The following is a 14,438-nucleotide window of genomic DNA, read 5'->3' on the forward strand; positions in this document are numbered from 1 at the left end:
TAGGTGCCACAAAACATGCTATCCAATTTATAAAGACTTCATGATCAATTTTAAAACATAGGAAAGGCACTACACATGCCAAAACCTGAACATGCTACTATCAAACAAGTCAAGAACCCCTATGAATCTCATATTTCTTCCTCTATTTATTTTCTAAACTCTAATCTATTCTCAAAGGAAAGAAAGAATTTTTTTTTTTTTTTTTTTACTAAACTAATTTCAAGAATCAACTCTGAGAGTTACTCCATATAGATGAATTTATTACTATTACATGCCATTAATCCTTACAGCCCCCAACAATCAAATTGTAACAGTTTAGTACATTCATCCATACAAAAAAAATATGAATAACCTCCACCCCACACTTAGAACTGTGTGTTGTCCCCAATGCACACAAAAAAGGTAAAGTAGGGTGAGAAGAAACTCCCTCAAGTTAAGGTGGAAGGCTCATCCGCAGTCTGTGGAAGAGCATCGGCATCCATGGCATTCCTCAAGACCCCCTCAGGCCTTGCAACATCATCCTCACGCATAGGGAGAGCTGTCATTGTCCTATCATCACCAACTGGAGCTGATTCTGTAGCAGGTGGTACATCGACATCAGTAGGCCTGGTGTGTGGAGCCTCAGGGGCTATAGGAGGAACAGGAGTGGATGGTCCGGTAGTGGACGATGCAATCAGCTGTGAGATGTCTATATCTGCACGTTGAACCAGAGCTCTGAGAAGTAATGATATCTCCCTCATCATCGTTGCCTGCTCAGTCTGGACTCGGCTTAGATCCGCACGAGTCTGGCTCAACTCATCCCTGGTGGCACTCAACTCGACACGAGTCGCTATCAACTCTGCCCGGTTCTCTTGCATATCTGCCTGCATCTGCTCAAATAACTGTTGAATGGTGAGCTTAGAAGACCTTCCCTTGTTCGGCTCTAGAACATGAGTGACATTGTATGGTCCTGGAGCTTTAGCCTCAATGTCGTCATTCTCCTTGTCCCATAGTACTCCCATCTCTGTCAAGAAAGCCGATAGGGTATTTGTAAAGAACAGCCTCCACTTGTAATTCATCCTGGTGCGCTGCATTTGATCATGCATGATGGCTCCTAAGTTGAGCGGTATCCCCTCCAATAAAGCATACAATACTAGTGCGCGGTGACGAGGAACATCAGTTTTGTGTTGGCATGGCATCAGGCGGTTGCATATGAAATTTAGAGCCACACGTGCTAACGCACTCATGAATTCCTTGGCTATAGAATGGTACTCCATACTCCCATGCTTCCAATCTGCATCCTTCCTGGTAGGGCATAGGACAGACTTAATGTGTGCATAATTCGGTGTTTTGCATATGGAGTCAAACCTATCTGTTAGTGTGTGGGGCACCCCTAAGAAATTATTCAGAGCCTCAGCTGACACATTAATATCTACCTCTCTTACTCTCACAATATTGCCCCTGGTATGACGCCAATGGGCGTAAAGCTCTCTAACAATAGTGAGGTTGGCTTTGCCGTGACCCTTCAAGATGGGTCCCCATTGTTGCACCTCGTGAATTGATTTTAGAAACTCTGGGTACTTTTTCTTAAGTGTTCCGATGTTGATCGGTTTTTCTGGAATGTACTTCTTTGAACCCAATATCTTATTATAGGCTCGGAATGCCTTCTCATTAACAAAGTTCTTCTCCCAGGCAACTCAGTCTATGGGTTCACCCTCATCTTCATCACTCATGTCGACATGTAGAAGGTCATTATCCGAATCAGATTCGGATTTAGATTCTGCAGTAATCTTCTCCTTTCCCTTCTCAGTCGGATCACTCTTTTTGGAGGCTTTTCTCTGGCATGTCACAGGCTCTCTTATCTCTATCCCTTTGCTTGGTGGATTTAATGATGTTTTTGTAATACCCTTCTTTACTGTCCTCCTGACTAACGGTTCCTCTTCTTCTTTCTCTGAATCATCACTTAACTGCCTAGGCTGCAGTTCCTTTTCCTTCTCCGTCCGCTTCCTTTTTTTCTATGGATTTGGGGCACCTGCTGCCTTTCCGGTAGGCTTTTTGGGCGGTTGTTTGTTATTATCTTTGTCTTGTTGCTTGGACGGTTTACTCGTTGCTGCCATTTTACGAACCTAAGTACCTGCAATGCAAAGAAATCAACAATTAGTGTATAAAACAGTGAAGTTCAGCTCTTAAAACAGTTGCAACAGCTTACACTTCCAATTATTCGCAGAGTCATGCCATTCAATACTTCATGAAACTATAGCTCATGGCTATATAGATATCATTATGCCCAACATGAGGGGTATCCGAGCGACGCTAACTAATCATGTTCAATTGCACATAGCACCTCACTCGACCCCACACTTATTCTCACAACATATCATTACGCATAGCGCTCAATTGACCGGATGTTCAATTCATTTAGACAATATATCATAGGCTCAAAACATTGCTGTACACAATCAACACAAAAAACCTCACACTTATACACAAGCATATACCAATGTTGCTCGGTTACTCAGACTTCACCGGCGCCCAAATTTACCTCACGATCAATTCATCGAACATGTGATATGCAACAGTTGTGCCTAGTTCATTCTATCAGTTGGGTAATGCGACTACCCTCCCAAAATTAATGAGATGAAGGGAATTATAGTTTATCATCTCGCAACCATTACAACTAACAAGAACGACAGCCCTAAACCTCAGGCTTTTTCAGTCCCTCTCTTAATCATATGTGTGATATTTGAAATAGGCAATACCTAACTTGTTGCTACCATTGAGAGAGGGAAGAGAGGAGAATTAGGAGAGAAGAAAAATAAAGAACGAAGAAGATGATGCATACCTGTCGCGTTTGGATGCGTCGCAATTGGGATTAAAGAAAGAACGAGGGAGACGGGCTTTTTATGTTAGGGTGTCGTGTTTGCTCTTATGTTTGAATTTTGTTTTTGGCCTACGATGTGTTAAAATATAGCATTTACCTGTGCGTGCGAGCTTGGACGCGACGCATCCCCTCTGCTTTCTCCAAAAATTGGTTGGACGCGACGCGGACGCGATAGACAGACTTCACTGCCTTGAGCAATTGGTCCGTCACTTTTTTCATGCTGAGGGGGATGCGACGCATCCCCTCTGCTTTCCCATGTCATTTTTTTTTCTATTTAAATTTCTTTTTTTATTTTAATTTTAATAATTTTTTTTTATATATATATATACAAGATCTAATTCCTACAAAACAATGAACTAACTTGGGTGGCCTCCCAAGAAGCGCCTGATTTAACGTCTCGGCACGACGCAACACGTTCTTCATGCCTCCACTAAATCCATCGAAGTCTTGTGACGTGCAATGTCACCACCCCAATAGTGTTTTACTCTCTGGCCATTTACCAAGAATGTTACATTGGAACCTGTATCACGCAATTCTACCGCACCATGAGGTTTCACACTAACCACTTCAAATGGACCCGACCATCGAGATTTAAGCTTTCCTGGAAAAAGCTTTAGCCTTGAATTAAACAAGAGAACTTCTTGACCTGGCTCAAACTCACGATGTTGGATGTGCTTATCATGCCACCTTTTGGTCTTTTCTTTATACAATTTGGCATTTTCATACGCATGCAATCGAAACTCATCAAACTCGTTTAGTTGTAGCAATCTCTTCTCACCGGCCAAGTCCATCTCCATATTTAGCTTTTTAATCGCCCAATATGCTTTGTGTTCAAGCTCGACGGGCAAATGGCATGCCTTCCCATAAACCAACCTGTACGGAGATGTACCTATGGGGGTCTTGTATGCAGTGCGATACGCCCATAATGCATCATCTAGCTTCCCTGCCCAGTCCTTTCTATTCCCACTTACTATTTTTTCCAAAATATGCTTTACCTCTCTGTTGGAAACTTCTACTTGACCACTCGTTTGGGGATGATAGGTAGTGGAAACCTTGTGTTTAACTCCATATTTTGCAAGAATATTATTCAGCAATTTGTTACAAAAGTGAGTTCCCCCGTCGCCTATCAACACTCTTGGAGTCCCAAAACGTGTGAAGATGTGCTTCTTTACAAAGCTTACCACTACCTTTGCGTCATTAGTAGGAAGAGCAATGGCCTCCACCAATTAGAAACATAGTCGACCGCCACCAAGATGTACCTGTGCCCATTAGAATATGGGAATGGTCCCATGAAATCAATCCCCCAAACATCAAAAAGCTCTACTGCCAGAATATTTTGCAAGGGCATCTCGTGTTTCCTTGTGATAGTTCCGGTTCTTTGGCATCTATCACAATTTTTAACAAAGGCATGTGCATCCTTAAACAATTTTGGCCAATAGAAACCTGATTGTAGCACTTTTTGGGCGGTTCTATCCCCGCCGTGATGACCTCCATATGGCGAAGCATGGCAGTCATGCAGTATAGCATTCATCTCTTCCTCAGGAACACACCTTCTCACCAACTGATCTGCGCACTGCCTATATAAGAATGGCTCATCCCACATGTAGAGCCTTACATCATGTAAGAATCTTCTTCTATTGTCAGGTGTCAATTCTAGTGGTGTCACCCCACTTGCAATAAAATTCACATAATCTGCATACCATGGGGCTTCACCTAAGGTGACTGCTAATAATTGCTCATCAGGAAATGTTTCTTTGATTGATCCTCCTTCAGCTACATGGTTCTGACTTTCTAATCTGGACAAATGATCAGCCACTTGATTTTCTGTCCCTTTTCGATCTCGGATCTCTAAGTCAAATTCTTGCAAGAGGAGGACCCAACGAATCAGCCTCGGCTTGGCGTCTTTCTTTTCAAACAAGTATCTGATAGCTGAATGATCTGTGTAGACGATGACTTTGGTTCCCACTAGATAGGATCTGAACTTGTCAAACGCCCACACCACTGCAAGCAACTCCTTTTCAGTAACTGTATAATTCATCTGAGCTGGATTCATAGTTTTGCTCGCATAATAAATGGAGTGAAAGATTTTATCCCTCATTTGCCCCAAAACCGCTCTGATTGCTATGTTACTTGCATCACACAATAACTCAAATGGTTGTGCCCAATCGGGGCCAATGATAATTGGTGCAGTCACCAATCTTCCCTTCAGCTCCTCAAATGCTTTCATTCATGCATTATCAAACTTGAAGGTGACATCTTTCTCTAGAAGCCTGCACAAGGGAGAAGAAACTTTTGAAAAATCTTTAATGAAACGACGATAAAAACCTGCATGACCCAAGAAACTGCGAATGCCTTTGACGGATGTCGGTGGGGGAAATTTCTCAATCGTCTCCACCTTTGCTTTATCCACCTGTAGACCATCTTTTGACACCTTGTGCCCCAAAACTATACCTTCACGTACCATAAAATGGCACTTTTCCCAGTTTAACACCAAGTTCGTCTCTTCACACCTAGCAAGCACTTTATCAAGGTTCGTCAAACAATTATCAAAAGAACATCCAAACACAGAAAAATCGTCCATGAATACTTCTACAAATCTTTCAACCATGTCAGTAAAAATAGCCATCATACACCTTTGAAAAGTCGCAAGTGCATTACAAAGACCGAAGGGCATTCTCTTGAACGCATACGTGCCATAAGGACATGTAAATGTAGTTTTCTCTTGGTCCTCTGGGGCTATAGCAATCTGATTATACCCCGAATAACCGTCCATGAAATAGTAGTTTTCCTGGCCAGCTAACCTATCAAGCATTTGGTCAATAAAGGGAAGGGAAAAATGGTCTTTTCGGGTGGCATTGTTCAATTTTCTATAATCTATGCAAATTCTCCATCTAGTGACAGTTCTTGTAGGAATTAAGTCATTATTTTCATTAACTACTACAGTCATCCCCCCTTTTTTCGGCACACATTGAACGGGGCTTACCCATTTACTATTAGAGATTGGAAATACAATACCTGCATCAAGCCACTTATCTTAATCACTTCTTTTCTTACCACTTCTTTCATGATTGGATTTAGTCGGCGTTGATGCTCTACACTTGGCTTGTGTCCGTCCTCCATGAGGATTTTGTGCATGCAGAAAGCTGGACTAATGCCTTTAATGTCAGACATTGTCCACCCAATTGCTCGCTTGTGCTCACGTAGCACCCTTAATAGCTTTTCTTCCTGCAATTTAGACAAGTGAGAAGAAACAATAACAGGTAAAGTGTCAGAACTACCCAAATAAGTATATTGAAGGTGAGGGGGTAGGGGTTTAAGCTCCAATTTTGGAGCTTCTTCAATTGACGGCTTTGGAGGGGGGCCACTTGGCCTATTCAGGGGCTCAAACGGGTGTATTCCTTGCATGTAAGCACATGATGCATCTAAGATATGCATCATTTTTTCAACCTCATCATCAATCATCAAGCTATCAAACAACATGATTGCTTTTTCTAGAGAATCCTCTAGTTATACACTCGTGTCGAGAAGTTGTGCATCCACCTCCAAAACAGATATCATAGAGAGCTCCTCATAGTGGCGGGGAAGTTGTATTTCTTTGTAGACATTGAAGACTGCTTCCTCGTTGTCCACCCTCATAATCATTTTCCCTTACCTCACTTTAATTATTGCATCACTAGTAGCCAAGAGAGGTCGTCCCAATATGATTGGAACTTGTTCATCAGCCTCGAAATCTAGAATAATGAAGTCAGCTGGGAAGATAAATTTCCCAATTTGCAGCAGCACATCTTCAATCACTCCTTCGGGGTAGGCTATGGACCTATCAGCTAATTGCAACATCACCGTGGTTGGTCTCAGAGCTCCCAGACCCAATTGTTTAAACAAAGACAAAGGCATCAGATTTATGCTTGCACCCAAATCACAAAGAGCACGACCCACATCAATATTACCGATTCGCACTGGAATGGTGAAGCTGCCAGGATCCTTAAGCTTTTGGGGAAGCTTGTTTTGGACCCTTGATGTGCACTCCTCAGTAAGTGCAACCGTCTCGAACTCAGTCAATTTCCTCTTGTGAGCCACTATATCTTTTATGTACTTAGCATACTTTGGAATTTCACGAAGTACATCCACTAATGGAATATTTAATTGAACCTGACTCAACATAGAGAGAAATTTGTTGAACATGCGATCGTCATTCTTTTTCTGCAATCTCTGGGGGGAAAGGTGGTGGTGGCCTTGTAGCCTCCATTCGCTCTGAACTTGCATCATTTTCCTTTGACTCGTGTATTGCCTTAGGTGTCAGCTCCCCCTCAGGTATAGGTTTTTCCTTTCTCTTCTTTGGCACTTCCTCTAGTTCCCTCCCGTTTCTAAGTGTAACTGCATTAACTTGAGGGTTCTTCTCTGTATCACTGGGAAGAGAACCTGTAGGTCTAGTATTTTGATTTGCTGCTAACTGCCCCATTTGCCTCTCAAGATTTCTGAAATCGGTCCTGAGCTGTTGATTGTCTAGCAACAACTTTTTCAGCAAGTCATTCGTACTCTCGTCTATTTGTTGGGGTGGCTTCTGAGGCTGATTAAAATTTCCTTGAGGCCTATACTGATTCTGATTCTGTTGATTTCCGCCCCATGAGAAGTTAGGATGATTCCTCCAATTTGGATTGTAAGTGTTCCCATATTGTGCATGTTGATTCATAGGGCCTCTGTTTTGTTGTCCCACATAGTATATAGATTCAGGATTCGTGGGGCACATGTCACTCATATGATTGTCACCATATATTTCGCAACAAATAGACATCTGTTGTACATGTTGCATTTGTTGTGTTGTCATTCGGTTCATCTGATTTGCCAGCTTTGCAATATCTGCTCTCATGGCTGAGAAGTCATCAAGCTCAATCAACCCGGCTGACTTCTGTTTAATTGCTCTTCTTGCATCCCCATCTCCTTGCCAATTATGGTCATTGGCAGTGAAGTTATTTAGCAAGAGTTTTATTTCACTATACGGCCTCGCCATGCAACTACCCCCACAAGCTGAGTCAAGATTCATCTTTGATGCTTCATCTAACCCATCAACAAAAGTGTGACCCAATACCTCATCAGTCTGACAATGATGCGGGCAGTCTCTGAGTAGCTTTTTGTATCTTTCCCAAGCTTGACGAAGTGTCTCGCCATCCCGTTGTTGGAACCCCAGAATTTGGCTTCTCAGCGATTTTGTCTTCTTAGTAGGGAAAAACTTGATTAGAAATTCCCTTGCTAAATCATCCCAAGTGTGGATTGAATTTGCGGGCTCCTTTGGCAACCATTCCTTAGCTTCCCCCAACAGTGAAAAGGGAAATAGTGTCAGCCTAACATAGTCCTTGGAAACGTTCGGATAATTGTAAGTGTTCGTAATTTCCAAGAAGTTCTGAATGTGCCTCTGCGGGTCCTCATGAGATAGACCCACATATTGTCCTGTGGACTGAATCAGCTGTACCATGTATTGTTTGAGTTCAAAATGCCTAGTGATATCAGGCTTCACAATAGCCTGAGTCATATTCGCAAGATTGGGCCTTGCGGCTTCAATCACCGGACGCTCTTCATTACCTGCCATCTCTATTGGCTGTGGTTGAACTACGATGTCCAACTCTCTTTCTATTCTCGTTCTAGCTTCGACTTCTTTTCTCACTCTATGAAGTGTTCGTTCAATTTCTGGATCAAAAGGAAGTAGGTTGTTTGCACTTCTACTCCTCCGCATTCAAGAGAAGAGCCTGTGAATACAAACAAGGCAAACTGAAAATTAAAACTTGAACAAATAAGTAATAACAGCTTAACTCAGTCGAGTAGCTAATTTCTAGGTCCCCGGCAACGGCGCCAAAAACTTGTTGGGACCAAACACACTCACGCAAGTATACGTGGTCGTCAAGTAATAGAGTAGTGAATAGAGTATCGTTCCCACGAGGACTTATGATTAACTTTTGACTAATTCAAACTCAAATAGCTTATCGATTCAAGCGATTTCTTATAAAATAGATAATTGTCTAATTTACTACCTAAAGACTATCAAGTAATGGAATACCAGAAATCAACGCAACACTTAAATAGTTTTAAATAACAATCAATGGGAGATAATATTCCAGGGTCACGGGTTATTTAACAACCATGTTGCATTCTTAGCTTAAAATAACTAATTGATTTATCTGGATTGTTGGTTCACAGGGTTGATATTACTCATAAGAGTCTGTCGAGCCCTTACTAGCCTATTCAAGCTAACTTAATACCTATATGTCTATGGAATTAAACTTAACAAGAACGCATGTACAATTCCTGTATTGCAACCGAGCAAGGCAATTAGGTATATGTCTATCCCAATTGCGAATCCTTTCCCCTATGCCCGGGTTTAAGAACTTGCTCTCTTTAATTCTATATGCAATCTAGAGTTCCCACTTTCGAGTTCAACTCTAGATTCGTAGATAGTATTTCACTGTTAGCTACTCAGAAAAATAATTAAAAACAGAATTAAATAAACAACCCAATATGATAAAATTAATTTCGTCAATTTACACTTCAAACATCAACATTCATGCATACCCATGACTCTAGAACAATAGGGTTCTTAGCCACTCATATTCAGGCAATCATCAAAGATTTACAAGAGTGCATGAGAATCAATAAAAGAAAGAGAGAATAGGAACTCAAGACGAATTCTGTGGTTTTTGAACTTTGTTGTGTCTTTTTCCTCTTCTCCAATATGTTCCCTGACCTAAAGGAGGCGTTTTTGGCTTATATATTGCGTACAAAAGTCGTGGGCCAAAGCTCTCCTATTCCTAGTCCAAATCGGCTTCAGGGATTGATGCTAAGGTGGATGCGACGCATCCACCTCGTCCTCCATTTCAATTTTTCCTGCGAAGGTGGATGCGACTGTCCTCTATTTCTCAGCTTTGCATGCGAGGGTGGATGCGACGCATCCACCTCTAGTTCCTCCATCTCAGCTTTTCCCAGGTGCGGATGCTATGGGCTGACTTCACTACTAAGGGTGCGCGAAATCTGATTTTTTTTCTAGATTGGATGCGACGCATCCAATCTCTCTTCCTCTACCTAGAGCACCTTTTCTTCATATTTTTGCACTCCACACACCCTAATTCACCACACACAACTCAATTAGTCATAAAACCAATAATTAAACCATGTTGGGCATTTTAAAGATCAAATAACATCAAGAAGCGGTTAAAACATGGGTAAAGTCACATCAACACATATCGAAATATGCCAAACATCATAGATCCTTTTTTAATCGGATGATTTAAATGGATATAAAAAACATGAGTTAAATGGATTTTATCATTAGAAAATATATTTTTAACATGACATAGTATGTTAACTTTTATTTTCTAAATCAACAATAATTGGATCACTTTATTATCCAAAAATAAAAAGTGACTTTGGTTGATTATTTTCATAAATTGAGTTATCATCCAAGAAACTACCTCAATTGTATAGTATCTCAAATGTCAAATTATTAGTTGTTCTCACGTAACCTAATTATTATTTAATTAGTGTCTCAAATGTCAAATTCTATATTGTCCACACGGTTTAGCATAATCTTCAACAGCAGCACGTAATACAAAGTAGAACTTGACTGCTTACTTTTGGACATGAGAAACAACGGAAGGACCACTTCAAGCGACACTCTATAAATAACTTAAGAGAATATAAGATCAATCAATGCACGATATATTCAAATATAGCATAAGAATTAAGAATGTCTTCCAGTGACTCAAAGCTTCCTTTACGAGATATCCCAGGTGATTATGGCTTGCCCTTTTTTGGGGCAATTAAGGATCGATTTGACTTCCATTACAATCAAGGCACTGATGGCTTCTTCAGGTCTCGCATGCAAAGTTACCAATCCACTGTCTATAGAGCCAACGTGCCTCCTGGTCCTTTCAACGCTCCCAAATCTAAAGTCATTGTCCTTGTGGACGCTGTTAGTTTCCCCATTCTTTTCAACAATTCTAAAGTCGATAAGACGAACTACTTTGATGGCACATTCATGCCCTCCACTGATTTCACTGGCGGTTACCGTTTGTGTCCTTTTCTTGACACTTGTGAGCCCAAACATGCCACACTAAAAGGACTTTTCTTGTCCACACTAGCAAACCTGCACAATAGATTCATACCCTTGTTTCTTAGCTCAATCTCTGAGCTATTTACCCATCTTGAACATGAATTGTCAGATAAAGGAGAAGCTTACTTCAATACCCTCAGTGATGACATGGCATTTGACTTCCTCTTTCGTTTGTTTTGTGAGAAAAGTCCTTCTGAAACAAGTCTGGCCTCTGATGGCCCCACCTTTCTAAACAAATGGGTGTTCTTTCAGTTAGCTCCATTGATTTCTCTAGGCCTCAAACATGTACCCAACTTCATAGAAGATTTGGTTTTGCACACTTTCCCTCTACCGTTTTTCCCTATAAAATCTGATTATAAAAAAATATTTGATGTCTTTTACAAGTCCATGGGGTCTATTCTAGATGAAGCTGAGAAGCTTGGACTGAAAAGAGATGAAGCATGCCATAACTTTATTTTTTTAGCAGGGTTCAATTCTTATGGTGGCATGAAAGTTTTCTTCCCAGCTTTGATCAGGTGGGTTGGAGCAGCAGGAGAGAGTTTACACCGTCGTCTCACCCATGAAATCAGAACCGCTGTTAACGAAGAAGGTGGGGTCACCTTTTCAGCGTTGAATAGGATGAGTTTGACCAAGTCTGTGGTGTATGAGACACTAAGAATAGACCCCCCAGTTCCGTTTCAAACTGCAAAGGCCAGAGAAGATGTCATCATCCATAGCCATGATTCATCATTCTTGATCAAGAAAGATGAAATAATATTTGGGTATCAGCCATTGGCCACAAAGGACCCTAAGATATTTGAGAACCCTGAGGAGTTTATTGCAGATAGATTTGTGGGAGATAGAGAGGAATTGATAAAGTATGTGTACTGGTCAAATGGTAAGGAGTCAGATGATTCAACAGTGGATGATAAACAATGTCCCGGTAAGGACCTGGTGGTGCTCTTGGGAAGGTTAATGTTGGTAGAGTTTTTCCTGCGTTATGATACTTTTGAGATCGAATTTGGAAAGTTGCTGCTTGGTTCCAAGGTGACTTTCAAGTCAGTAACCAAGGCGACATCATAAATTATCTTTTGCTTTATGTTGTATATATATGGAAAATTCTTATCCAAACACGAGGGTCTGTAAGCAAGACGATCAGTAATGTAAAATATATTTTTTTTCAATAATTAAAATTTAAAAACTCCGACCAACGATGGTCTGTAAACTGAACAGTGCAGGCAGAAAACCAATCAAAATTGGTCGGTAATGTTGAATTCTGGAAATTCATTGTACATTAACCGGCCAACATTGGTCGGTAATGTACAATTTAATTTTTTTTTTATTATTTACCGACCAAAGTTGGTTAGTTTTCTGGGTTTAATTTTGGCATAAAATGCCTGTTTTGGTAGCTACACCACCTGCCAAATAAAAATAACATACCAATACCCCCAATTCACATCTAATAATCACCAATTCACCTCATAAAATCCCTAATTCACCACAAATCCAACAAAATATCTAACAACAACAATAACAACGACAACAACCAAACATCCAACTAATACTTTAAAACTAACAAATTAAAGTTCAATTGAACATCACAATCCCAAACCAAGCAAAAACTAATTACAACAAGTTAAAAATTGTTCAATCTAATTCAAAACTAGTTCTATTAGTCTAGTTCAAATTATATCGAAGTATTGGTCAAGGGGTATTTTCTACAATATTATCATCACCGTCTAATGAACTTTCATCTACAAGACGATATAGAGAACGGTCTTGTGGAGGACGGGAAGAACGATCACGAGGAGGACGGTAGGAACGATCACGTGGAGGTCGAGCCTCTGGCGACGACTAACGAGACTGGGGCAACGGAAAAGTTCCAGTAGATAGGAGAGTTCTAATCTAAACTTGCATACCAAGGAATTGAGCATCTCTAAGTCTTTCTCTTTCCGTGGCCGCTTTTACCTCGGATGTAAGTTGTGTCACTGTCTCCCGCAAAGCCGAGAGGCTCTCCCTATTAAGTTCCTCGCCTTGCGAGGAAGTCCCTATTCCTTGCATTCCCCACCTATAACGATGAAATTTTTCGTAGGAAACCCGCATACCTTCCCCCATTTTGGACCGCCAACAGCCTCCAACCATATTCTTTCAGCATCCTCGTCCGAAGGTTGGCTTGGCTCACCCGATTCACCAGATGGCTGACCACAAATGAACTCCTCCACGCTACTTTGGTAGTGACCCTATTAAATTAGTATTTAAAAATTCATATAAAAGTAAATTATAACACTTTAAAAAAATTGAAAGCTTACATATGCAGTCTCTGCCCGGTCCTCGACTCACCTATCTCCATCCCCTCCTTTTTTCTTCTTTACAATATGCGTCTCCTTAAATAACTCATCATGGCTCATTGGACGCCCATACTTCTTTTCCTAAAAATAAATTAATTTAGTTAATAAATAGAATTAATATACTTAGAAAAATAAAATAATTTAAGCAATTACCAATCTTCTTTTTATTGTCCCAAGGCTGATAGGTCCCCCAGTGTGCAAGGAGCCTCCATTCTCGGATGAGTGAGCTTTCTTTCCTATTTCGCTCCTCTCTAAGAAATATGTGGTAAGCCATTGCCTTAAAAAATCATTCCATAAATGCGAAGACACCAGCTAGGCCTCTTGTTCTTCTTTCTAGCATCCGAGAAATTATCCGTCAATCTCTTGTGGGCTTTATGATGAAAATTTACAGCCACTTTCACGCTATAACGGTCTTCCCATACACACTTGCTCTGCATTTCAAAAGTTAAATATTAGATTGAAACATCATAAATATAAATTATTAAACTGCTTAAAAAAATATTTATACCTTAAACTGATTGAAAATTTGCTCTTTTAGCGAGAATGGAAAATTAATCCAAGCGCATAAGGGCCATCATAAATCTTTTTGATGGCATTGGTGATTATCTTCGTAGTCTACTTACCCGGCTTGAACTTGCAATTTAACAGTAAAACACATGAATATATTAGTAAAAATATTACAAAATAATAGACGCAAAGATAACAAATAACTCTTACTCGTCACCCTCAGGGACTATGATGATCCTTCCAGAGCGATCATAATGCACTACCTCTGGATCATCATCCTCAGCATGTGTATTAGAGGCATGTGTAGATGGTGTAGGGGGCTGAGAGCTACTGTCTCGCAGGCAAAGGACTGAAATAGATCGAGTCGATGATGAAGATGGCTACGATCCCTGTGACTGCGACATAGCTGGATGTGACCCATGTGGCTGTGATACTGATGGTAAGAGGGAGTATTATTATCTACCTTCCTCTTTCCCTTCCTAGCCTTTTCTCGACCCCGAAAACTAGTAGGGTCATTGTTACCTTGACCCTTGCCTACCATCTACATAATATAATACATATTTAGATTGAAACATATAAGAAACTAGTTATAAAATGAGAGTGCTTTAAAAAACTAACTTTTAAATCCTTGTCGACGTATTGTTCC

General features: G+C 40.6%; 1 protein-coding gene across 1 annotated transcript; it reads left to right on the plus strand.

The window, feature by feature from the left end:
* Nucleotides 1-10,516: 10,516 nt before the first annotated feature.
* LOC142177626 (allene oxide synthase 3-like) lies at nt 10,517-12,278 on the plus strand. Its single transcript, XM_075246883.1, has one exon. It carries the CDS (start codon nt 10,593-10,595, stop codon nt 12,018-12,020), a length of 1,428 nt encoding a protein of 475 aa, XP_075102984.1. The 5' UTR covers nt 10,517-10,592; the 3' UTR covers nt 12,021-12,278.
* Nucleotides 12,279-14,438: the final 2,160 nt, after the last annotated feature.

The sequence above is a fragment of the Nicotiana tabacum genome, chromosome 23 (genome assembly GCF_000715075.1).
Source record: "Nicotiana tabacum cultivar K326 chromosome 23, ASM71507v2, whole genome shotgun sequence".
In the NCBI taxonomy this organism is placed as follows: domain Eukaryota; kingdom Viridiplantae; phylum Streptophyta; class Magnoliopsida; order Solanales; family Solanaceae; genus Nicotiana; species Nicotiana tabacum.